At 36.3% G+C, this 24,549-nt stretch overlaps 2 protein-coding genes across 15 annotated transcripts in view; one reads left to right on the forward strand and one right to left on the reverse strand.

Moving 5' to 3' along the window:
• MBD5 (methyl-CpG binding domain protein 5) overlaps positions 1-24,549 on the reverse strand; it is a 405,239-nt gene that overhangs the window by 167,363 nt on the left and 213,327 nt on the right. The gene's annotated exons all lie outside the window — the stretch shown is intronic.
• LOC117312980 (NADH dehydrogenase [ubiquinone] 1 beta subcomplex subunit 5, mitochondrial) lies at positions 21,372-22,059 on the forward strand. The gene has a single exon (XM_033860208.1). It carries the CDS (start codon positions 21,372-21,374, stop codon positions 21,873-21,875), a length of 504 nt encoding a protein of 167 aa, XP_033716099.1. The 3' UTR covers positions 21,876-22,059.

The raw sequence follows: 24,549 nt of genomic DNA on the forward strand, positions 1-24,549 counted from the left end.
CTTTAAAGAAATTCACAAGCTGAACTTAAAATTCATATGGAAATTCAAGGGAACCAGAATAGCTAGAGTAAAGAAAAACAAGAACAAAGTTGGAGGACTCTTACTTTCTTATTTCAAACATCACAAAACTATAGTATTTAAAAAAAGAAATGGTGCTATGACAACTGGATACTCACATTAAAAAAATAAATGTAGTTGGGTATGTTTCTTATACCATACACAAAAAAATTAACTCAAAATAGATCTTAGAACTAAATGTACAAGCTAAAACTCTTAGAAATAAATATAGGAATAAATTTTTGTGATTTTTGGTTAGGCAGTCTTCTTAGATATGATACCAAAATCACAAGTGATAAAGAAAGAATAAGTTGTATATGATCAAAATTAAAACTTCTGTGCTTCACAAGAATGAATTTATATTTAGAATATATAAAGAACCCTTAAAACAATAATAAAGACAACTTGAAAGCAGGTAAAGCATCTGAATAGTCATTTCTTTAAGAAATATACAAATGGTCAATAAGCACAAGAAAAGATTCTCAACATCATCTGACATTAGGGAAATACACAATACCACAATCAGGTACCAATTTACATCCATTAGGATGGTAATAACAAAATAAAAAAGATACTAGCAAGCACTGACAAAGATATGAAGAAAGTGAAAGCCTCATACACCCTTGGTAGGCTAAAAAATGGTGCAGCAACTTTGGAAAACAGCCTCATAGTTCCTCAAATGTTAAAAATAGAGATACCATATGACTCAGTAATTCTACACCTAGTTATATACTGAAGAGCAATAAGAACATATGGTCACACAAACACTTGTACATAAAGGCTCAAAGCAGCATTATTCATAATAGCTAAAAAGTAGAAACTACCTAAATATTCATCAACTGATGACTGGATAAATAAAAATGGGTATATCCATAAATGGAATATTACTCGGTAATGAAAAGGAACAAATTAATGATATATGCTACAAAATGAACATTAAAAATATTGTGCCTAGTGAAAGAAACGAGTCACAAAAGACCACATTTTATGATTCCATTTTTAAGAAATTCCAGAATAGGAAAATCTATGGAGACAAAAAGCAGATTACTGGTTGCCTAGGGAGGGCCAAAGCGGGGAACACAACTTGGGGGAAATGAGGAGTTATTGCTAATGGGTATAGATTTCTTCTTGGAGTGAGGAAAATGTTTTAAAATTCATTGTAGTGAAGGTTGCACAACTATGTGAATATACTAAAAAACATTGAATTATATAATTTAATTGGGTTGATTGTATTAGATATAAATTATATGTCAATAAAGCTATAACATACTAAAACACTGAACTACATAATTTAATTGGGTGGATTGTATGATATATGAATTACAGGTCAATAAAGCTGTTACATATATTTTAAAAAGTTAATGGCCCAACTATACTAGTATGTGCAAATTATAAACAACAATGCCTGAACTAGAACTGTGAGTTGAGTTTCAGAAAATGAAGTTTTGTGTCTGCAATTTGAACCACCCATGTCAGTGACATTAAACAATACATGAGAAAGATTAAGAGTAGTCCATCTCAAATAGAGGTAAAGCTTTCCTTCGATAGTTCACTAGTCTGTTTCTTAAAACATGAGGTTGGACTCAGCACACATAATTAGGTGAAAGCTACAAGGGGCAATTCTATCTGGTTTCATAAGAAGGAAATGAAGAGTAAATAATGGGTAGTAAAGGCAGGAGTCTGGAAGCTGCCACACTGAAATGGGCAGGCATTTGGCTTAGTCTCTGGTAAGTCAAAAGAAGGCCTGTAAGTACCCACTGTATAGCACAGGGAACTCTACTCAATACTCTGTAATGATCTATATGTATAAATGATTCACTTTGCTGTACAGCAGAAACTAACACAACATTGTAAATCAACTATACTCCAATAAAAATTTATATATATACATATAATATATATGTAAATGAATATATATATATATATATATATATATATATATGTATATATATATGAGAGAGAAGGCCAGATGAGAAAAGGAGTCTGATGATTTGCATTGAGGCCTCTTTCATTTGGAAGGAGGAAGTGTCATGGCAGAATGACTGTGAATTTGATCAGGTCCTCAGTGTTTTAAAGTAGTTCTAGTTTTCCTTTTTTATTTTGAAGTTCCTAAAAACTATTAAAAGGCAAGATTCTCATTTTTTTTTTTTTTTTTTTTTTTTTGCGGTACTTGGGCCTCTCACTGTTGTGGCCTCTCCCGTTGCAGAGCACAGGCTCCGGACGCGCAGGCTCAGCGGCCATGGCTCACGGGCCTAGCCGCTCTGCGGCATGTGGGATCTTCCCAGACCAGGGCATGAACCCACGTCCCCTGCATCAGCAGGCAGACTCTCAACCACTGCGCCACCAGCGAAGCCCGGGTTCTTATTTTTTAAAAGTACGTCTTTCCCCAAAGAGATATGATTTAAGTTTTGCTTCATAGATTAAAAAATATAAGGCAGCTTGTTTTTGCATTCTAAAAATAATACATGATTTTTATAGGATTATTAGAGAACACAAATAAGTGTAAGAAAGAAACAGTTCTACCACTGAAAGACAAATCACTGTTAAATTGTTACGTTTTTTTTGCATAGCTTCTTCCAGACATTTTCCCCTACGCATTTCGTTTGTAAAGCAGTGATAATAGTATACCTAAATTTTATACATTTTTTAACAAAAAAGTCAATGTTTCAAATTCCTTGCAAACATTATTTATAATAACATCATATTATTGTACTGTAATGTGCCTATTACCATTCACTCTTATTAATTATTTAGGTTTTTTCCAAAGTTAATTATTATAAATAATATTGCAGTTTCCTTAGAATAATGCTTTTTCTATACTTCTTTAGAATAGATTTTTAGAAATTGGGTCAAAGGATAATAATATCTTTAGGCTTCTGGTATACATATATATCTTAATTGCTTTCCAAGAGTTGTACCAATTTACATCCAACAGCAGTGTCAGAAAATACTTGTTTCTGAACACCTTCACAAACACATCATCTCACCCTCATAAATGCTATCCTCTCAGAAAGTCTTTAGAGCATGAATCTGCAATTGTACTCACAATGCATATTAGAAGAATTCATTATAAGTTTAGTAATGGGGTATTGGTTAAAATTTGCTACAAAGGCTTTTTGTAGTTTCACGAAAGTATTGTACCCATACGTTAAATAGGAATCAAGTTAATTTTTCTTATTCTGGAAAAGAATGGGTTTGCATCAACCAAATCAAATAAATATTTTGGTCGTGTCTACCATTAATAAGGTGTAATAATAGAAATTGGAGAGTATGATCGATTATAAGAAGCTTAGAGTTTGGCTGGAAAGGTATAAGCACAAAAGTAGTTCAGTAACAATGTAAGATTTAAGTAAGTTTCAGAAAATAGCAGAAGAGTTGTTCATGGTTGGTATAAAATTATCTGTCAAAGGAGCAATATGGAGAACGAAACTTCTAGAAGTTCACAGGAAAGAGAAATCACTTAAGGTTAGAATGAGATTTGCTAATCAAAGAACTTACTACATATATAGGAAACCTAGAAAAGTCTTTGTCTTAACATTATTCAAAAGTCTTTGAACAATAAATGTCAGAATTTTTAAGTTCTGTTTAATTAGTGTTTTATAACATTTGGCCATTATATCCCCCATTTCTAGATTACTGTTCTTTCATTTTTTAAATTTCTACTTTAAGATTCACTTCTAACAAATTAGGTTGTGACAGATTAACTAAATTCATCCTTGCAGTGAGTGGTTAACTGCACGTGTGGTTCATCTAGTTCTGTCATCAGGGCTTTCTTTTCCTTGGTATGGATTTGTCCTTGGAGCATCTACTGTAATGTAGTAGTGCGTCACCTGGTGTTATGCTCTTTTGTCTAATATCTATTACATAGAAAAATATCTTTCTTGGCTGGTAGAATATTATTCATGCTAAATGAATATCAGTATCAACACTGGCAGCCTAGTTTAACCAATGCTACGAATGAACTTCCATCTTATTACTTTGAAGAAATCAATTCACTTTTTTCAAAGTCTAAAGGTTACACACACACACACACACACACACATTTTTATGGTACTTAAAGAAATATATAGTTGATGAGTATATGTCAGATAGGAAGCTTTTACATTGAACTCAAAAAACTTCAGAATCTGCCACCCAGAAAGACACAGTTCCATATCCAGAAGACTAAAGACCCAAAAGAGTTCCCATTATCTGGATATTCATCACCCAAGCAAAAGTTCTCACACCATAAAATACTGACTAATGCATGCATCACTCACTAACTGTTCCCTACTCAAATATTCTTCCCAGTCAACACTAAAGAGCCTGTCCTTACCCATCATGATGAAAGTTCTGCTGGTCAATCTTCCCTTAATCACTGGATGATGTAAATGTATATGTTTTTTGGGATGCTATTTATGGCTATAAATAATGTAATGCAAATTGACTCAAAGTCAATACTGGGAAAAATGCAGAATATCATGAGGTTAATGAAAGTGATATTTGAATACTACTCAAATCATACATAAAGCCAGTTATACCAGTTAAAATGAAATAGAGAAAATGGATGATGATTCAATGGGTGCTAAAAAGGAGAATAATTTGAATATCAAAGGATTAGAGAGGGCATTGGGAAAATTGAAAAAAATGCTCTGAATATTTTTGTAAGAAAGGAATCTTTTAAAAAGCATGCTAGGAAGTTAAACATTAAGGACAGAATGTCATATTGTGTTATCAACTGTGTTAGACATCAGAAAAAAGAAAAAAAAGTTATTCACTCTGTTGATTTTTGTTATTCCCACAGTTAAAATTATAACCTGTCTTTAAATAGCCTTTGGTTTAATACTTTTCATAATAAAGTCTTACTAAACTTTCCCTCTTCACTCCTATGTCCCTGCTATTTACCATAAATCTTTAGTTCCTATTTCATTTAAATTTCTCATCCTGGTACCAATTATTCTTAGATAACAACAATACAGTACAAGTCATGAAAAGAATTTTGATTTTTAAAAATGAATAAAACCAGATTTAAATGAATTTCTTTTTAATAGAGATGTGAACCTTAATTAAGTGCGCTCATAAACAAAGCATTCCACAGTTCTGGTAAAGTGCAAAGAAAGCAATGTCCATCATCTTCAATCTTTGCTTATACCATTTAAAAATGAGCCATCTTAAGAGTGCAGGGAGGAGGAGCTTAAGATGGCAGAAGAGTAGGGCATGGAGATCACCTTCCTCCCCACAAATACATCAGAAATACATCTACATGTGGAACAACTCCTACAGAACACCTACTGAACGCTGGCAGAAGACCTCAGACCTCCCAAGAGGCAAGAAACTCCCCAGGTACCTGGGTAGAGCAAAAGAAAAAAGAATAAACAGAGACAAAAGAATAGGGACGGGACCTGCACCAGTGGGAGAGAGCTGTGAAGGAGGAAAGGTTCCCACACACTAGGAAGCCCCTTTGCGGGCGGAGACTGAGGGTGGCGGAGGGGGAAAGCTTTGGAGCCGCGGAGGAGAGCACAGCAACAGGGGTGCGGAGGGCAAAGCGGAGAGATTCCCGCACAGAGGATCGGTGCCGACCAGCACTCACCAGCCCAAGAGGCTTGTCTGCTCACCCGCCGGGGCGGGTGTGGGCTGGGAGCTGAGGCTCAGGCTTCGAAGGTCACATCCCAGGGAGAGGACTGGGATTGGCCGCATGAACACAGCCTGAAGGGGGCTAGTGGACCACAGCTAGCTGGGAGGGAGTCTAGGAAAAAGTCTGGAGCTGCTGAAGAGGCAAGACACTTTTTATTGCCTCTTTGTTTCCTGGTACGCGAGGAGAGGGGATTAAGAGCGCTGCTTAAAGGAGCTCCAGAGACGGGCGTGAGCCGCGGTTATCAGCGCGGACCCTAGAACCAGGTATGAGAAGCTAAGGCTGCTGCTGCCGCCACCAAGTCTGTGTGCAAGCAAAGGTCACTATCCACACCTCCCCTCCCGGAAGCCTGGGCAGCCCGCCACTGTCAGAGTCCCGAGATCCAGGGACAACTTCCCTGGGAGAACGCATGGTGCGCCTCATGCTGGTGAAACGTCATGCTGGCCTCTGCTGCCGCAGGCTCGCCCCACATCCATACCCCTCTCTCTCCCCGCGGCCTGAGTGAGCCAGAGCCCCCGAATCAGCGGCTCCTTTAACCCCGTCCTGTCTGAGCGGGGAACAGACTCCCTCAGGTGACCTACGCGCAGAGGTGGGGCCAAATCCAAAGCTGAACCCCGGGAGCTGTGTGAACAAAGAAGAGAAAGGGAAATCTCTCCCAGCAGCATCAGGAGCAGTGGATTAAATCTCCACAATCAACTTGATGTACCCTGCATCTGTGGAATACCTGAATAGACAATGATTCATACCAAATTGAGGAGGTGGACTTTGGGAGCAACGATATACATATATTTTTACCTTTTTCTCTTTTTGTGAGTGTGTATGCATATGCTTCTGTGTGTGATTTTGTCTGTATAGCTTTGCTTTTACCATTTGTCCTACAGTCTGTCTGTCCGTTTTTGGTTTTTTTGGTTTTTGTTAGTATAGTTTTTAGCGCTTGTTATCATTGGTGGATTTGTAGTTCGGTTTGGTTGATCTCTTCTTTCTTTCTATCTTTTTACTTTTTATTACTTTAAAATGTTTTTTAACAATTATTTTTTACTTTAATAACTATTTTATCTTCTTTTCTTTTCTTTTATCTTCTTTCTTTCTTTCTTTTTTTCTCCCTTGTATTCTGAGCTGTGGGGATGACAGGCTCTTGGTGCTCCAGCCAGGTGTAAGGGCTGTGCCTCTGAGGTGAGAGAGCCAAGTTCAGGACACTGGTCCATAAGAGACCTCCCAACTCCACGTAATATCAAACGGCAAAAACCTCCCAGAGATCTCCATATCAACGCCAAGACCCAGCTCCACTTAACGACCAGCAAGCTATAGTGCTGGGCACCCTATGCCAAACAACTAGAAAGACAGGAACACAGACACACCCATTAGCAGAGAGCTGCCTAAAATCATAATAAGGTCACAGACACCCCAAAACACATGACCAGACGTGGACCTGCCCACCAGAAAGACAAGATTCAGCCCCATCCACCAGAACACAGGCACTAGTCCCCTCCATAAGGAAGCCTACACAACCCACTGAACCAACCTTAGCCACAGGGGGCAGACACCAAAAACAACAGGAACCACAAACCTGCAGCCTGCGAAAAGGAGACCCCCCCAAAACAGTAAGTTAAGCAAAATGAGAAGACAGAGAAACACACAGCAGATGAAGGAGCAAGGTAAAAACCCACCAGACCTATAAAATGAAGAGGAAATAGGCAGTCTACCTGAAAAAGAATTCAGAATAATGATAGTAAAGATGATCCAAAATCTTGGAAATAGAATGGAGAAAATGCAAAAAATGTTTAACAAGGACCTGGAAGAACTAAAGAGTAAGCAAACAGTGATGAACAACACAATAAATGAAATTAAAAATACACTAGGGCTTCCCTGGTGGTGCAGTGGTTGAGCGTCCACCTGCCAATGCAGGGGACACAGGTTAGTGTCTCGGTCCAGGAAGATCCCACATGCCGCGGAGCGGCTAGGCCCGTGAGCCATGGCCGCTGAGCCTGTGCGTCCAGAGCGTACCGCAAGAAAAAAAAAAAGAAAAAAAATACTCTAGAAGGGATCAATAAAAGAATAACTGAGGCAGAACGGAAAAGTGACCTGGGAGATAAAATAGTGGAAATAACTACCACAGAGTAGAATAAAGAAAAAAGAATGAAAAGAATTGAGGACAGTCTCAGAGACCTCTGGGACAACATTAAACACACCAGCATTCGAATTATAGGGGTCCCAGAAGAAGAGATAAAGAAAGGGACTGAGAAAATATTTGAAGAGATTATAGTTGAAAACTTCCCTAATATGGGAAAGGAAATAGTTAATCAAGTCCAGGAAGCACGGAGAGTCCCATACAGGATAAATCCAAGGAGAAACAAGCCATGACACATATTAATCAAACTATCAAAAATTAAGTACAAAGAAAACATATTAAAAGCAGCAAAGGAAAAACAACAAATAACATACAAGGGAATCCTCATAAAGTTAACAGCTGATCTTTCAGCAGAAACTCTGCAAGCCAGAAGGGAATGGCATGATATACTTAAAGTGATGAAAGGGAAGAATCTACAACCAAGATTACTATACTTAAAGTGATGAAAGGGAAGAACCCACAACCAAGATTACTCTAGCCGGCAAGGGTCTCATTCAGTGGAGAATGGAGAAATCAAAAGCTTTTCAGACAAGTAAAAGCTAAGAGAATTCAGCACCACCAAACCAGCCTTACAACAAATGCTAAAGGAACTTTTCTAGGCAGGAAACACAAGGGAACAAAAAGACCTACAATAACAAACCCAAAACCATTAAGAAAATGGTAATAGGAACATACATACCGATAATTACCTTAAATGTAAATGGATTAAATGCTCCAAACAAAAGACATAGGGGGGCTGAATAGATACAAAAACAAGATCCATATATATGCTGTCTACAAGAGACCCACTTCAGACCTAGGGAAACATACAGACTGAAAGTGAAGGGATGGAAAAAGATATTCCATGCAAATGGAAATCAAAAGAAAGCTGAAGTAGGAATTCTCATATCAGACAAAGTAGACTTTAAAACAAAGACTATTACAAGAGACAAAGGACACTACATAATGATCAAGGAATCAATCCAAGAAGATATAACAATTGTAAATATTTATGCACCCAACATAGAGCACCTCAATACATAAGGCAAATGCTAACAGCCATAAAAGGGGAAATCGACAGTAACACAATCATAGTAGGGGACTTTACCACCCCACTTTCACCAATGGACAGATCATCGAAAATGAAAATAAATAAGGAAACACAAGCTTTAAATTACACATTAAACAAGATGGGCTTAATTGATATTTATAGGACATTCCATTCAAAAACAACAGAATACATTTTCTTCTCAAGTGCTCATGGAATATTCTCCAGGATACATCATATCTTGGGTCACAAATCAAGCCTTGGTAAATTTAAGAATATTGAAATCGTATTAAGTATCTTTTCTGACCAGAACGCTATGAGACTAGATATCAACTACAGGAAAAACATCTGTGAAAAAAATACAAACACATGGAGGCTAAACAATACACTACTGGGTTTCCCTGGTGGTGCAGTGGTTGAGAATCTGCCTGCCGAAGCATGGGATACGGGTTCGTGCCCTGGTCTGGGAAGATCCCACATGCCATGGAGCGGCTGGGCCTGTGAGCCATAGCCGCTGACCCTGCGCATCTGGAGCCTGTGCTCTGCAATGGGAGAGGCCACAACAGTGAGAGGCTTGTGTACCGCAAATAAAAAACAAACAAACAAACAATACACTACTTAATAACCAAGAGATCACTGAAGAAATCAAAGAGGAAACCAAAAACTACCTAGAAATAAATGACAATGAAAACACAACGACCCAAACCTATGGGATGCAGCAAAAGCAGTTCTAAAAGGGAAGTTTATAGCAATACAATCCTACCTTAAGAAACAAGAAACATCTCAAATAAACAACCTAACCTTACACCTAAAGCAATGAGAGAAAGAAGAACAAACAAAACCCAAAATTAGCAGAAGGAAAGAAATTATAAATATCAGATCAGAAATAAATGAAAAAGAAATGAAGAAAACAATAGCAAAGATCAATAAAACTAAAGGCTGGTTCTTTGAGAAGATAAACAAAATTGATAAACCTTACGGTAGACTCATCAGCAAAAAAGGGAGAGGACTCAAATCAATAAAATTAGAAACGAAAAATGAGAAGTTACAACTGACACCTCAGAAATACAAAGCATCGAAAGAGACTAATATAAGCAACTATATGCCAATAAAATGGAAAACCTGGAAGAAATGGACAAATTCTTAGAAATGCATAACATTCTGAGACTGAACCAGGAAGAAACAGAAAATATGAACAGACCAATCACAAGCACTGAAATTGAAACTGAGATTAAAAATCTTCCACTAAACAAAAGCCCAGGACCAGATGGCTTCACAGGTGAATTCTATCAAACATTTAGTGAAGAGCTAACACCGCTCCTTCTAAAACTCTTCCAAAATATAGCAGAGGAGGAACACTCCCAAACTCATTCTACGAGGCCACCATCACCCTGATACTAAAACCAGACAAAGGTGTCACAAAGAAAGAAAACTACTGGCCAATAACAATGATGAACACAGATGCAAAAATCCTCAACAAAATAGTAGCAAACAGAATCCAACAGCACATTAAAAGGATCATACACCATGATCAAGTGAGATTTATCCCAGGAATGCAAGGATTCTTCAATATAAGCAAATCAGTCAATGTGATACACCATATTAACAAATTGAAGGAGAAAAAACATATGATCATCTCAATAGATGCAGAGAAAGCTTTCAACAAAATTCAACACCATTTATGATAAAAACCCTCCAGAAAGTAGGCATAGAGGGAACTTACCCCAACATAATAAAGGCCATATATGATAAACCCACGGTCAACATCGTCCTCAACGGTGGAAAACTGAAACCATTTCCAGTAAGAGCAGGAAAAAGACAAGGTTGCCCACTCTCACCACTATTATTCAACATAGTTTTGGAAGTCTTAGCCACAGCAATCAGAGAAGAAAAAGAAATAAAAGGAATCCAAATCAGAAAAGAAGAAGTAAAGCTGTCACTGTTTATAGATGACATGATACTATACATAGAGAATCCTAAAGATTCTACCAGAAAACAACTAGAGCTAAACAATGGATATGTTAAAGTAGCAGGATACAAAATTAATGCACAAAAATCCCTTGCATTCCTATATACTAATGATGAAAAATCTGAAAGTGTAATTAAGAAAACACTCCCATTTACCATTGCAACAAAAAGAATAAAATACCTAGGAATAAACTTAACTAAGGAGACAAAAGACCTGTAGGCAGTAAATTATAAGATACTGATGAAAGAAATTAAAAATGATACAAATAGATGGAGAGATATACCATGTTCTTGGATTGGAAGAATCAACACTGTGAAAATGACTATACTACCCAAAGCAATCTACAGATTCAACGCAATCCCTTTCAAATTACCAATGGCAGTTTTCACAGAACTAGAACAAAAAATTTCACAATTTGTATGGAAACACAAAAGACTCCAAATACCCAAAGCAATCTTGAGAAAGAAAAACGGAGCTGGAGGAATCAGGCTCCTGGACTTCAGACTATACAACAAAGCAACAGTAATCAAGGCAGTATGGTACTGGCACAAAAACAGGAGTATAGATCAATGGAACAGGATAGAAAGCCCAGAGATAAACCCACGCACATATGGTCACCTTATCTTTGATAAAGGAGGCAAGAATATACAGTGGAGAAAAGACAGCCTCTTCAATAAGTGGTGCTGGGAAAACTGGACAGCTACATGTAAAAGAATGAAATTAGAACAATCCCTAACACCATACACCAAAACAAACTCAAAATGGGTTAAAGACCTAAATGTAAGGCCAGACACTATAAAACGGTTAGGAAAATATAGGCAGAACACTCTATGACATAAATCCCAGCAAGATCCTTTTTGACCCACCTCCTAGAGAATTGGAAATAAAAACAAAAATAAACAAATGGGACCTAATGGAACTTAAAAGCTTCTGCACAGCAAAGGAAACCATAAACAAGACGAAAAGACAACCCTCAGAATGGGAGAAAATATTTGCAAATGAAGCAACTGACAAAGGATTAATCTCCAAAATTTACAAACAGCTCATGCAGCTCAATATCAAAAAAACAAACAACCCCAATGCAAAAATGGACAAAAGACCTAAATAGACATTTCTCCAAAGAAGACATACAGATGGCCTAGAGGCACATGAAAAGGCTCAACACCACTAATTATTAGAGAAATGCAAATCAAAACTACAATGAGATATCATCTCACACCAGTCAGAATGGCCAGCATCAAAAAATCTACAAACAATCAATGCTGGAGAGGGTGTGGAGAAAAGGGAACCCTCTTGCACTGTTGGTGGGAATGTAAATTGATACAGCCACTATGGAGAACAGTATGGAGGTTCCTGAAAAAGCTAAAAACAGAACTGCCATACGACCCAGCTATCCCACTACTGGGCATATACCCTGAGAAAACCATAATTCAAAAAGAGTCATGTACCACAATGTTCACTGCAGCTCTTTTTACAATAGCCAGGACATGGAAGCAGCCTAAGTGTCCATCGACAGATGAATGGATAAAGAAGATGTGGCACATATATACAATGGAATATTACCCAGCCGTAGAAAGAAACAAAATTGAACTATTTGTAGTGAGGTGGATGGAACTAGAGTCTCTCATACAGAGTGAAGTAAGTCAGAAAGAGAAAAACAAATACCGTACGCTAACATATATATATGGATTCTAAAATTAAAAAAAAAATGGTCATGAAGAACCTAGGGGCGAGATGCGAACAAAGATGCAGACCTACTAGCGAATGCACTTGAGGACACAGGAAGGGGTAAGGGTAAGCTGGGACAAACTGAGAGAGTGGCATCGACATATATACACTACCAAATGTAAAACTGATAGCTAGTGGGAAGCAGCCGCATAGCACAGGGAGATCAGCTCGGTGCTTTGTGACCACCTAGAGGGGTGGGATAGGGAGGGTAGGAGGGAGGGAGACACAAGAGGGAAGTGATATGGGGATATATGTATATGTATAACTGATTCACTTTCTTATAAAGCAGAAACTAACACACTATTGTAAAGCAATTACACTCCAATAAAGATGTAAAAAAAATAAAAGATAAAATAAGAGTGTAGGGTGTTAGGTGAGCAAGTGCTTAAAGCTCAACTAAATAGAAAAGAAGTGTGCAAAGTCTGGAAGATTAAAATCAATGAGAAGTTATACAGTAAGTCAGCTCATCAGCTCAGGGATCAAAATGCAGAAGAAATACGATTGTAATTCTGATCATAACTTTGCTGTATCATTTCTCAGCAACTAAAGTATTTTAAAGATACAATATGTATCTTTAGAAGTCAAATGACATGGATATGGAATAATCTATCAGGTGGAAAAAAGGCAAGATTCATTTGGAAAGTGATAAAAATCAATGAAAGTTTTCCAAGATTCTAAGAAAATACGTTCATTTATTAGGAAGGAAAGAAATTTCTATGGTAAGTAGTCCAACCATTAAATCAAATGTCAGATTTCATGTTTGTAAAAACAAATAGTTTAATAATGATAACTATATTTTTTTTTCTGAAATATTACTGCTAAATACTCTATGGAAACCTAAAAATACTGGTAATAAAAACAAGTGTTTGCTGATATTAAAACTTGTTAAAACTTTAACTAAATTATATAGTATTCTGAAGAGGATGTAGGAAAAAAATAAGGGAAGTAGTCATATACAGAAATGTAGTGAATTAGAGTGCATGCCCCAATCAACAGTGGCAGTGCAATAATATGTGTAACTGTGGCCAGATAGTCTGATTATTCAAGACAAACCAGAGATTTGGATTTCAATGCAAAATCTCCCCATTTTGAAAGATTATGTGATACAGATGATACAAGCCTGCTCGCTGAATCTGGCCTGTAGGACAGTCGTTTGCAAACCAAGTACAAAGGAATGCTATTTTGGTTATCTATGGCTGATTTACATTTTTAGTGCAGAAAGAAAATGTTTCAAACACTTTAGTCCAATTTTCTCATGTCAATCTTATTAATACCATTCTTTTTTTAAAGTAAATTTACAAATGAAAATATAAAATTGTAATATTGTTTTATCCATTTCTAAATGTTTTGATGCTGGGTAAGAGGCAGAAGAGAAAATATATGTGCATCTGAACTTGGCAATATTTAGTGAAGAACCGTTATCATGTCAAAGATACACAACTGCAATCGAGACTACTTTTTCTGCTTTCCTTTAGGTTTCTCTTAGTTATTCAGAAAGACAGAGTGGTGAAAACTGAGCTGTCTATTTGTTTCAAGAGCAGATGGGAAAAGTAGCTACTCTCAAATGTGATTAAAATGTGAGGCCTCCATCTAGTATTTATTTTTCTGTTTAAGCTTCAGATTTTAGGCTTAAGCAACTTTAATCAAGAGAAGAAGGACCAGACAGCTGCTGCAGCCTTAGTCCACTGCTTATGTCTCTGCCCGGAGAATGCTATAACAACAAACAATCACAGCAAACAATCAACTCTATCTTTTGTCAAAGCTATAAGAAAAACTCATTCATATATTGTTGGGGCGAGTCCAGTGAAGGTGTAAAAGCTTCATCGTGGAGAGCAACTAGCCATTTTATTTTATTTATTAAAATAAAAATGTACTTACTATTTTGTATCCTGATTATGGTGGTTGTGACACAAATCTACATATGTGTTAAAATTTATAGTACGGAACATCAAAAAGAAAAAAGTCAGTTTTACTGTATGATAATAAGAAAACAAAGCAAGTGAGCGTAGCACGTGGGCACAGGGTTGTAGACATTTTCAGGTTGATGATCATAGTACCTTAAAGGTGGGCAATGCTGACAATTCTCATCCATTATCTCATCTAATTTCATAATCAACCAATTAAGACAGAGCCTGGTCTCCAATTTTTGCAGAGGAGTACACCAAGGCTCCGTGAGAGGGGAAATGACTTGCCCAAACCCACGTGGCCAGGGAATAAAGAAGCCTGGACCAAATCCAGGCTGTCTGCACAACTCCAACAGGCTCCATCCCCGATGCCTCTACTCTCTGTTGTTTTGTGGTGGTTGAAACAATAAACTTATTTTTAAAAGAACGCACTTATTCTTTCACCCCGTAAATCCTACTTTGGATTGAATCTTTCTGTCTATCTTGTGTTTGTGTGTATAAACAGATACCAGAAGGATACATAAGAAACCAGTAATAGCTTTGACCAGAAGGGGGTGATGGTGGGAGCAGATGGGAACAGGATTGAAAGTAAGATTCTCAGTGAATACTTTTTCATACTGCTTTGTTTTTTGAACCATACGTGGAAAGTTAAGAAGACAGTTAAGGAAGGGGTTAAAAGGAGCTGAGTGGAACTACAAGTTTACGTGCTAACCTTTTACTGGGCTTCCAGGAACTAAAATTTTAGTTTAATGCTTATCCTGCTCTGGTAACGACAAAGCATTCCACTTAGAGTAGTTTCTGCTACATTTGAGTCTGGAGAAAGAAGGGAAAAACTGTACTGGAGACTTAGGTGGGGAACACATTTCTTGTGACTTAAAATAGAGCCACTGGGACATCCCTGGTGGTGCAGTGGTTAAGAATCTGCCTGCCAATGCAGGGGACATGGGTTCGAGCCCTGGTCCGGGAAGACCCCGTGTGCTGCAGAGCAACTAAGCCCGTGCACCACAGCTACTGAGCCTGTACTCTAGAGCCCATGAGTCACAACTACTGAGCCCGTGTGCCACAACTACTGAAGCCCGCGCGCCTAGAGCCCGTGTTCTGCAACAAGAGAAGCCACCGCAATGAGAAGCCCACACACTGCAACGAAGAGTAGCCCCTGCTCACCTCAACTAGAGGAAGCCCACACACAACAACGAAGACCCAATGCAGCCAAAAAAAAAAAAAAAGAGAGACATCAACTACGGATAAACATCTTAGAGTTCGGCATAGTCCACTAAAGGTATGCAGTAATTTTATTTGAATAGGGAAGGAAATGCCTGCTCAGCTGACTCCAGAACTAAAATTAGGATTCCTTTATTGCTTTTCCAAATTGCTAAGAACTAAATATTGTATGCTGTGTTTGAAAGAGCAAAGGATTCTAAAACTTTGGTCTCAGCAGTTAAACTGTCAAATATAAACACTAGATAATGTATATCACTGCCATTCCCTAACAATCATTCTTCATAGACTACTCTCTGAGAGTTTATCCTTATTACAAAAGTACAGGATGGACTGCAAATGAAACAAACTTTACAGGCTCAGGGTAACCTGCTTTCCATATGAGCTCCATAAAGCCACTGTAATGAAGGCAAGCAATCACAGCTTATATTTCTACAGTGATTTACAGTTTACAGATTGCATTCTCATAATTTATTTAACCTTTACAAACACACTGGTATGTGGGTATTATTATCTCTGTTTAAGAAATTAAGAAACTGAGGTTCAGAGAGGTGATGTTGTTGGATAAAATCCCACCTCCAGGGACTGGCAGAGTCCAGATGTGTACCCAGATCTTCTGATTCTGAGCTCAAATGATTTTCTATTATCGCACAGTTACATATGACTATCAATGCCTGTCATAAATACACACCTGATTAGTTTAGATATAACTAGTGATAGTTATACCTGATGAGACGATTAAGTCTTAAAGTTGGTCTGTAAGGAAAAACTATCCAGTAGTCAAAATTGCCTTTGAAGATAATTTAAATCACCCATAAGGTATAAACATAATATAGGGGGTTAACAATCTTGGTAATACTTAATTTCAAAGTACAAATCAATATATCACATTTACTAGGGTATATACCTAAATATAATTTTATACATGTGTTATTTACATATAGTTCACAAAAGAGAATGGCTCTAGGTGAATTTATACAATTTAATGTGCATATCATGAACTTCACTGTAAAAATAATAGCTAACATTCATTGAGGGCTTACTACAAGTCATATATTATACTAATGTTTTATATATTACCATATTTAATCCTTTACATGTCTATGAGGTAGATACAAACTCATAAATACAGATGCAGAAACAAATGTCTTCGAAAGGTTGAGTCACACAGGGAGTGAATACCAATTGCCATGATTTGAACCTATTCACTTTGAGTCTAGAAATTATGCCCATAGAATATGAATTGGTGTTCATTTTCTTGTTCTGGTGCACCAAATCTATGGCATTAAATAAGGTGGCAGAATGAATCTTATATATATATCAAAGATGAAGGGTTTGACAAAGATTCATATCCTAACTTCCAAATTCTTACATAAAAGCTATATTGATAGGACTTCTTCTGGTCAAGATGGCAGTGGGAGTACACATTTTAGAGACTTCTCTGTTTCAGATACTTAGTAATAACAGATAAGAGAAAACAGTAAAAAATACAATTGTATAAAAGTAAAAATTGACATGTAACAGAACACAAAGTAGTAAGCAAGGATGACAGCATAGACTTGTTTGGTTCCAGGTTTGGTAGCAGTCAGAGGCACCAGGGGTTGGATACTGCATGGGGGTGGGGATAAAAATAACTACCCGGTAAAAGACTTGAGTCAGTCTCAGTGCATGATACCTATACTGAGGAATGACTTCCCAAACTATGAAAAGAGGCTGAAAAAAGTTCTTAGAACTAAAGGTTATAAAAACGCAGGAGTCCAGAGGACACTAAGTCTACCTCCTAAAACACAGGCCAAGTTACATACTGACTCAGTGATAAAGCAGAAAAAGACAGAGATAGAGAAAAAAGTTTCCCTTCAATATGAACCTGCAAAATAATTTCCGAAGTACATGAGGCAAATTAAAGCCAAGAAAAAAAGTCAACAACCGCAACAATTAGGAGAGTATGTATGTCTTCTTTGGAGAAATGTCTATTTAGGTCTTCTGCCCATTTTTTGATTGGGTTGCTTGTTTTTTTCATATTGAGCTGCATGAGCTGTTTGTAAAGTTTGGAGATTAATCCCTTGTCGGTCGCATCGTTTGCAAATATTTTCTCCCATTCTGTGGATTGTCTTTTTGCTTTGTTTATGGTTTCCTTTGCTGTGCAAAAGCTTTTGAGTTTAATTAGGTCCCATTTGTTTATTTTTGTTTTTATTTTCATTACTCTAGAAGGTGGATCAAAAAAGATCTTGCTGTGATTTATGTCAAAGAGTGTTCTGCCTATGTTTTCCTCTAAGAGTTTTATAGTGTCTGGCCTTACATTTAGGTCTTTAACCCATTTTGAGTTTATTTTTGTGTATGGTGTTAGGGCGTGTTCTAATTTCATTCTCTTTTTAAAAAATTTATTTATTTTATTCCTTTATTTTCCTTATTTTTTTAATTTAATTTTTATTTTGGCTACACTGGGTCTTAGTTGTAGCACACAGGATCTTTGCTGAGGCATGTGAGATCTTTTCATTACGGCGTGTGGTCTGCTTGGGTTTCTCTCTAGGTGTAGTGCTTGGGCTTCTCTCAAGTTGTGGTGTGTGTGTTTTCTCTCTCGAGTTGTGGCGTGCAGGGCTCCAGGGTGTGTGGGCTCTGTAGTTGTGGCGTGCAGGCTCTAGAGTGTGTGGGTTCTATAGTTTGCAGCATGCGGGCTCTCTTGTTGAGGTGCGCGAGCTCAATGGTTGTGGTGCGTGGGCTTAGTTACCCTGCAGCATGTGGGATCTTAGTTCCCCAACCAGGGATTGAACCCGTGTCCCCTGCCTTGGAAGGCAGATTCCTTACCACTGGACTACCTAATTTCATTCTTTTACATGTAGCTGTCCAGTTTTCCCAGCACCACTTACTCAAGAGACCGCCTTTTCTCCATTGTATGTCTTGCTTCCTTTGTCATACATTAATTGACCACAGGTGTGTGGGTTTATTTCTGGGCTTTCTATTCTGTTCCATTGTTCTATATTTCTGTTTTTGTGCCAGTATCACACTGTTTTGATTACTGTAGTTTTGTAGTACAGTCTTAAGTCAGGGAGCCCAATTCCTCCAGCTCCGTAGATATTTCTCCAAAGAAGACACACAGATGGCTGACAGGCACATGAAAAGATGCTCAACACTGCTAATTATTAGAGAAATGCAAATCAAAACTACAATGAGATATCACCTCACACCAGTCAGAATGGCCCTCATCAAAAAGTCTACAAACAATAAATGCTGGAGAGGGTGTGTAGAAAAGGGAACCGTCCTACACTGTTGGTGGGAATGTAAATTGGTACAGCCACTATGGAGAACAGTATGGAGATTCCTTAAATAACAAAATAGAGCTACCATATGATCCAGCAATCCCACTCCTGGGCATATATCTGGACAAAACACATGCACCTCAGCATTCACTGCAGAGCTGTTTACAACAGCCCAGTCACAGAAGCAACCAAAATGTCCATTGACAGATGAATGGATAAAGAAGATGTTACATATACACAATGGAATATTACTCACCCATTAAAAAGAATGAAATAATGCCATTTGCAGCAATATGGATGGACCTGGAGATTATCATACTAAGTGAAGTAAGTCAGACAGAGAAAGACAAATATCATATGATATCGTTTATATGTGGAGTCTAAAAAAATGATACAAATGAACTTATTTAGAAAACAGAAACAGACTCAGAGACTTCGAAGACAAACTTATGGTTACAAAAGGGGAAAGGTGGGGTGGGGAGGGATAAATTGGGAGTTTGGGATTGACATATACACACTACTATATGTAAAATAGATAACCAACAAGGACCTACTGTATAGCACAGGGAACTCTATTTAATATTCTGGAATAACCTAAATGGGAAAAGAATTTGAAAAAGAATAATACATGTATATGTATAACTGAATCACTTTGCTGTACACCTGAAACTAACACAACATTGTAAATCAACTATGGTCCACTACAAAATAAAAATTTAAAAAGAGTATGTAAAGTTAAAAAAAGAAAAAAGTATGCAAGAACAAATACATACTTGGAGGAATCAGAAAACATCTTAAAAATAAGAGTTTAAAATTCACAAAGAAATACTGAATAAACCACACCTATAAAAATAAAAAGAAAATACAAAACAAAGTCAAAAGAAAAGATAAGAGTAGATGTATATGTAAAAATACAACAAAAATTCTTGGAGATGAAAATATGTTAGTTGAAAAAGAAAATCGTAGCATACAGTAGAAATTCTAGACTGGATATAGTAGAAAAGACAGTAAACTAGAAAACAGGATTAAGGAATTCACAAAGAGTGAGATACAGAGAGGTGAAAATTGTGAAACAGCTACTAACAGTCATGGAGGAAACAGGCTCTAACATCTATCAAAACAGATATTTCAGAAATAGAATATAAAAGGCACGGCAGATAAGCAATGTTTAGACATGTGCCTGAGATATTTCTGGTACTAAAGATCAATGTGATATCTAAGATTGAAAGCATCATCACCATTAAATCTACAGAAAGATACATGAAAATAAATCCACACCTCAACCCCCACATAGAGCAAATGTAAGAATCAAGGTGGATAAGAAAATCTTAATACTGTTAGAGAGAAAAAAAGATTCGCTGTAAAGAAATAATAATTAAATAGCAGACTTCTTATTGTATCCAAAGATGCTAGAAGATATAGAGGAATATCTTCAAAGTACTGAGGGAAAAACAACTGCAACCTAAACATTTAAAACTATGTACCATTAAGTAGTAAGGCCAAAATAAAGGTATTTTTAGGCCTATAAGATCTAGTTTACCTGCTAGACATGTTTGTTGAAATAGCTACTTCTTAAAGCAAGGAAAAAACTGAACATTGAGGGAAAGCATGGGACATAAGATGTAACTCTGAGCACAGAAATCAAATTAATCTTTTTAAAAATAAAACCAACAAAACTCAAAGATGTTATTACAATTCTGGAAAAAATTATTAAGAAAGGTGGGAGATAAACCTGCAAAGATTGCTTAGGTAGAGGATAGGATAAATGATTTTAAAATTTATGAGAAAATACGATAGTACTTATGTATATTAAAATTTATGGGTAATGATTAAAATGATCAGAATATAAAGTTACAGTTTCCAAACCAGCAGAGGAGAAATAAAAAAGCAGAAAAGAATATAAGTTCAACAGATAGCATGAAAGGAGGAAAAAAGGAAAGAAAAATTAAACAAAACCAAAATAAAATGGTAAAAACGAATCAAATGTGCCTATGTCTACAATAAATACAAATGTGTTAAACTAACTTCTTAAAAAATATGAGAATGGAATTAGGGAAATGAATCCAGCTTTATGATGCTCAGATAAGACACACCTAGAACCAAATGATTCAGTGGTATAAAAACAAAGAAAAATGGAAAAGATATTCCAGGCAGTACTAGTACTTCTTTTGGCTAAGAGGTAAGAATGTAGAAGATTTGAACAACAGAATTAATAAGTTTTTCTAGCAGCTGTATATAGAACATAGCACCAAAAAATAGAGAATTCCTTTCCAGTATATATGAGACCATTGATGAAAAATGAGGACATAAGAAACTTCAAAATAAGCCTCAATAAGTATAAAAGATTCAGAATAATACAGGCCAGTAGTCTGATCATAATGAACTACTGAGCCATGTAAAAACACAGATAAATTTCAAGTGTATTACATTAAGTGAAAGAAGACAAAAATCAAAAGGCTACACATGGTAGCCATGGCGGCCATGAGTTTATTACAGCGGGCTTCGGTCTCTGCAGTGGCCGCTCTTTCTGGCCGCCGCCTTGACACTAGACTTGTATTCGGGGGCTTCCTCACCCGTGACTTTCCGAAGACTGTCGCTCCTGTGCGACACAGTGGAGACCATGGGAAAAGACTGTTTATCATCAAGCCTTCTGGATTCTATGACAGACGTTTTTTGAAATTAATGAAATTCTACATTTTGTTGACTGGGATTCCAGTAGCAATTGGCATAACTCTGGTGAATGTATTCATTGGTGAAGCTGAGTTAGCAGAAATTCCAGAAGGCTATACCCCAGAGCACTGGGAATATTTCAAGCATCCTATATCAAGATGGATTGCCCGAACTTTCTTTGATAGTCCTGAAAAGAATTATGAAAGAACAATGGCTGTCCTTCAAGTTGAAGCTGAAAAAGCTGAATTACGGTTAAAGGAGCTGGAAGTACGAAGTCTAATGCGTGCAAGAGGCGATGGTCCCTGATATCAGTATCTGACCATTGATAAGACACTTATTGATCATTCTCCAAAAGCAACTCCTGACAACTAATCTTTTATTTCTCTAAATACAAAGTATATTCTCTTTAGGCAATACTAAATTACTAGATATATTCTGTATTTTTTCTGTGTGATGAATAAAAGATCCTATTCGTTGCTCCATTTCTCAACATTGGTTCAGATTAAGGCTTTTTTGTGTGTGATTTCATTTTTTTTTTCCAGCTTTATTGAGGTGTCATTCACAAAGTTGTAAGATATTTAAAGTGTACATCATGATGATTTGATACACATATATATTGTGAAAGGCAGATTAAGGCTTTTGGTTTGGGGCTTTCAGCTTCCTCTTTTAAGAATGTTCAAGTATAATAAAAAAAACTCAAAGAAATAGGAATTTGTGAACTCCTGAAGGTGTAGCTTTGAAAGATTAATGTTGTATTTGTCTGATAAATGGAAGTTAGAGAAGTCTATGTTAAATATCAGGAAATATGTAGTTTATATACATGTGAGTATTGTAGATATGTGGATTATTCAAGGGCAACTCAGAATTTTAAATTATATAAATATTGAACCAATTATATAAAACATTAACACCTTAATAAACAATTTTTCAGTGAAGATAAAAAAAAAAAAAAGGCTACACATGGTATGATTATATTTATATGACAATCTGGAAGAGACACAACTATAGGGACATAAAACAAACCATTGGTTTCCAAGGACTGGAGTTGAGGAGAGGCACAGACTACAAAAGGGCACAAAGAAATTCTTGTGGGTGATGGAGGTTCTATAACCTCACTATGGTGGTGGGTAAATGAATATGTACATTTACCAAAGCTCAGAACTGTACAGTAAAAAGGTAATTTTACTTTGTACAACTTATACCCTAATTAACCTGATTTTGAAACCCTGCTTAATTAATTAAAACAGTAATAAAGGTATCACTTCAGATGCATTTATTAAATTAGAAAAAGCTTAAAAATCAATAAAATGTTTCAATCAAAGAAGTATGAAAAAAAGAGTAAATATAAGTAATAAGGGGACTTCCGTGGAGGTCCAGTGGTTAAGACTCTGCGCTTCCAATGTAGGGGGCACGGGTTTGATCCATGGTCAGGGAACTAAGGTTCTGCATGCCGCATGGCACGGCCTTAAAATAAAAGGAAAGAAGAAGGAGGGAAATGATAAAGATAACAATGTAAACCAATCTCTAGCCAGACTGATGAACAGAGCAAACAAAAGACATTATGAATGAGAAGGGGACACTATCACAGATAAGGTATGAAAAATAACAAAATATTAAAAACTTTAGGACATATTTGCTAGTGTGGAGGAATTGAACAATTTATGCCTGTTTGCCTGTTTTTTTAATCTGATAGAATTCAAGTAAAGGGGTAGGTTTTACAAAATGCTTCATAGTGGCATACTAAAATCAAACTTTAACGATCTATATTCCTCCTGAGGTCTCACTAGGAATCTTTTCCCTATTACGCAAATCTTATGCATCTTTTCAGTCCCAAGGCTCTGAACTTTCCATAAGTTCTTCCCATTTCTCATAGCTGCTCTCTAATTGCCTTCTCTACATGATTATTGCCCATTCAACCAGACTTTACACTTACTTTGTATTCTCAGATGGGCTTAACAAAATGCCCTCTAAATACTGTGAATAACAACTGAAAATTGTTCCTGAAGAATGATATTGAAGAAAGGAAGACACAATTGTTTTCTGAAGTTATAGAGTCAAGAGTAAATCAACTGAGTATATTAAAACTAGAAAAAGACAAACTTTCCCTTTCCTCTTCCCTGGGTTTGAAGTTTTTGAAAGGACTAATATAAGCTTTATCAAATTCTGAACTCCTGAAACTGAATACATATACAACTGCTCTTTATGATAAGAAAACAAACAAAAAAACATCATATATATGAAAAGAAGGTGTTTGTTCTGAAGAGGCACACTAAATATTTCCCTATAAAACAGATTTATGTCAAGAAAGAGCATATCATTTCAAAAAAAATCTCCTAGACGGTAACTAAAGTCAATGCATAATTCTCGACTGGAAACTGGACTGGAGAAAAAAATTACTATAATAGGACAGTATTGAAATAACTGGCAAAATTTGAATATAGACTGTATATTTAGATAACAGTACTGCATCAATGTTAAATTTAAATTTTCTGATTTCAATAACTATTTTAAGTCATGTAAAAGAATGTCCCTACTTCAGGAGATATTACTGAAGTAACTATTTAGACAGAAGTCAAGGTCTGTAATTTAATCTCAAATGGTTTAGCCAAATAATGATAAGTGATTCATGGATATGACAAGACATAAACCAAATATGGCAAATGTGAAAAACAATGATCTAGGTGAAGAGTATAATGATATTAATTAAACTATTCTTCCAAATTTTCTGTAGCTTTGAGATTTTTCAAAATAAAAATTTAAAAAATACTCAATAGTTAAAAAATAACAAGTTTTTAAAAATTAAAAAAAAAATTTTAAATTTGTTTAAAAAAATATATAACTATCCAAAAAATATTTCAAATTAAAATAGAAAGTTTATAACTATGAAAAATATGAAATCAGTAAATATTGCTTTTAAATAAAAACATGAACACCAAATTTATAAAAAGCAATAAATGCTGCAAGCAGCAAACAGGTGAAT

Source organism: Tursiops truncatus, chromosome 7 (genome assembly GCF_011762595.2).
Source record: "Tursiops truncatus isolate mTurTru1 chromosome 7, mTurTru1.mat.Y, whole genome shotgun sequence".
Classification (NCBI taxonomy): Eukaryota; Metazoa; Chordata; class Mammalia; order Artiodactyla; family Delphinidae; genus Tursiops; species Tursiops truncatus.

Excerpts from the sequence above, each read along its gene's own strand:
- LOC117312980 (XM_033860208.1), top strand. The coding sequence starts at position 21,372 with ATGGCGGCCATGAGTTTATTACAGCGGGCTTCGGTCTCTGCAGTGGCC.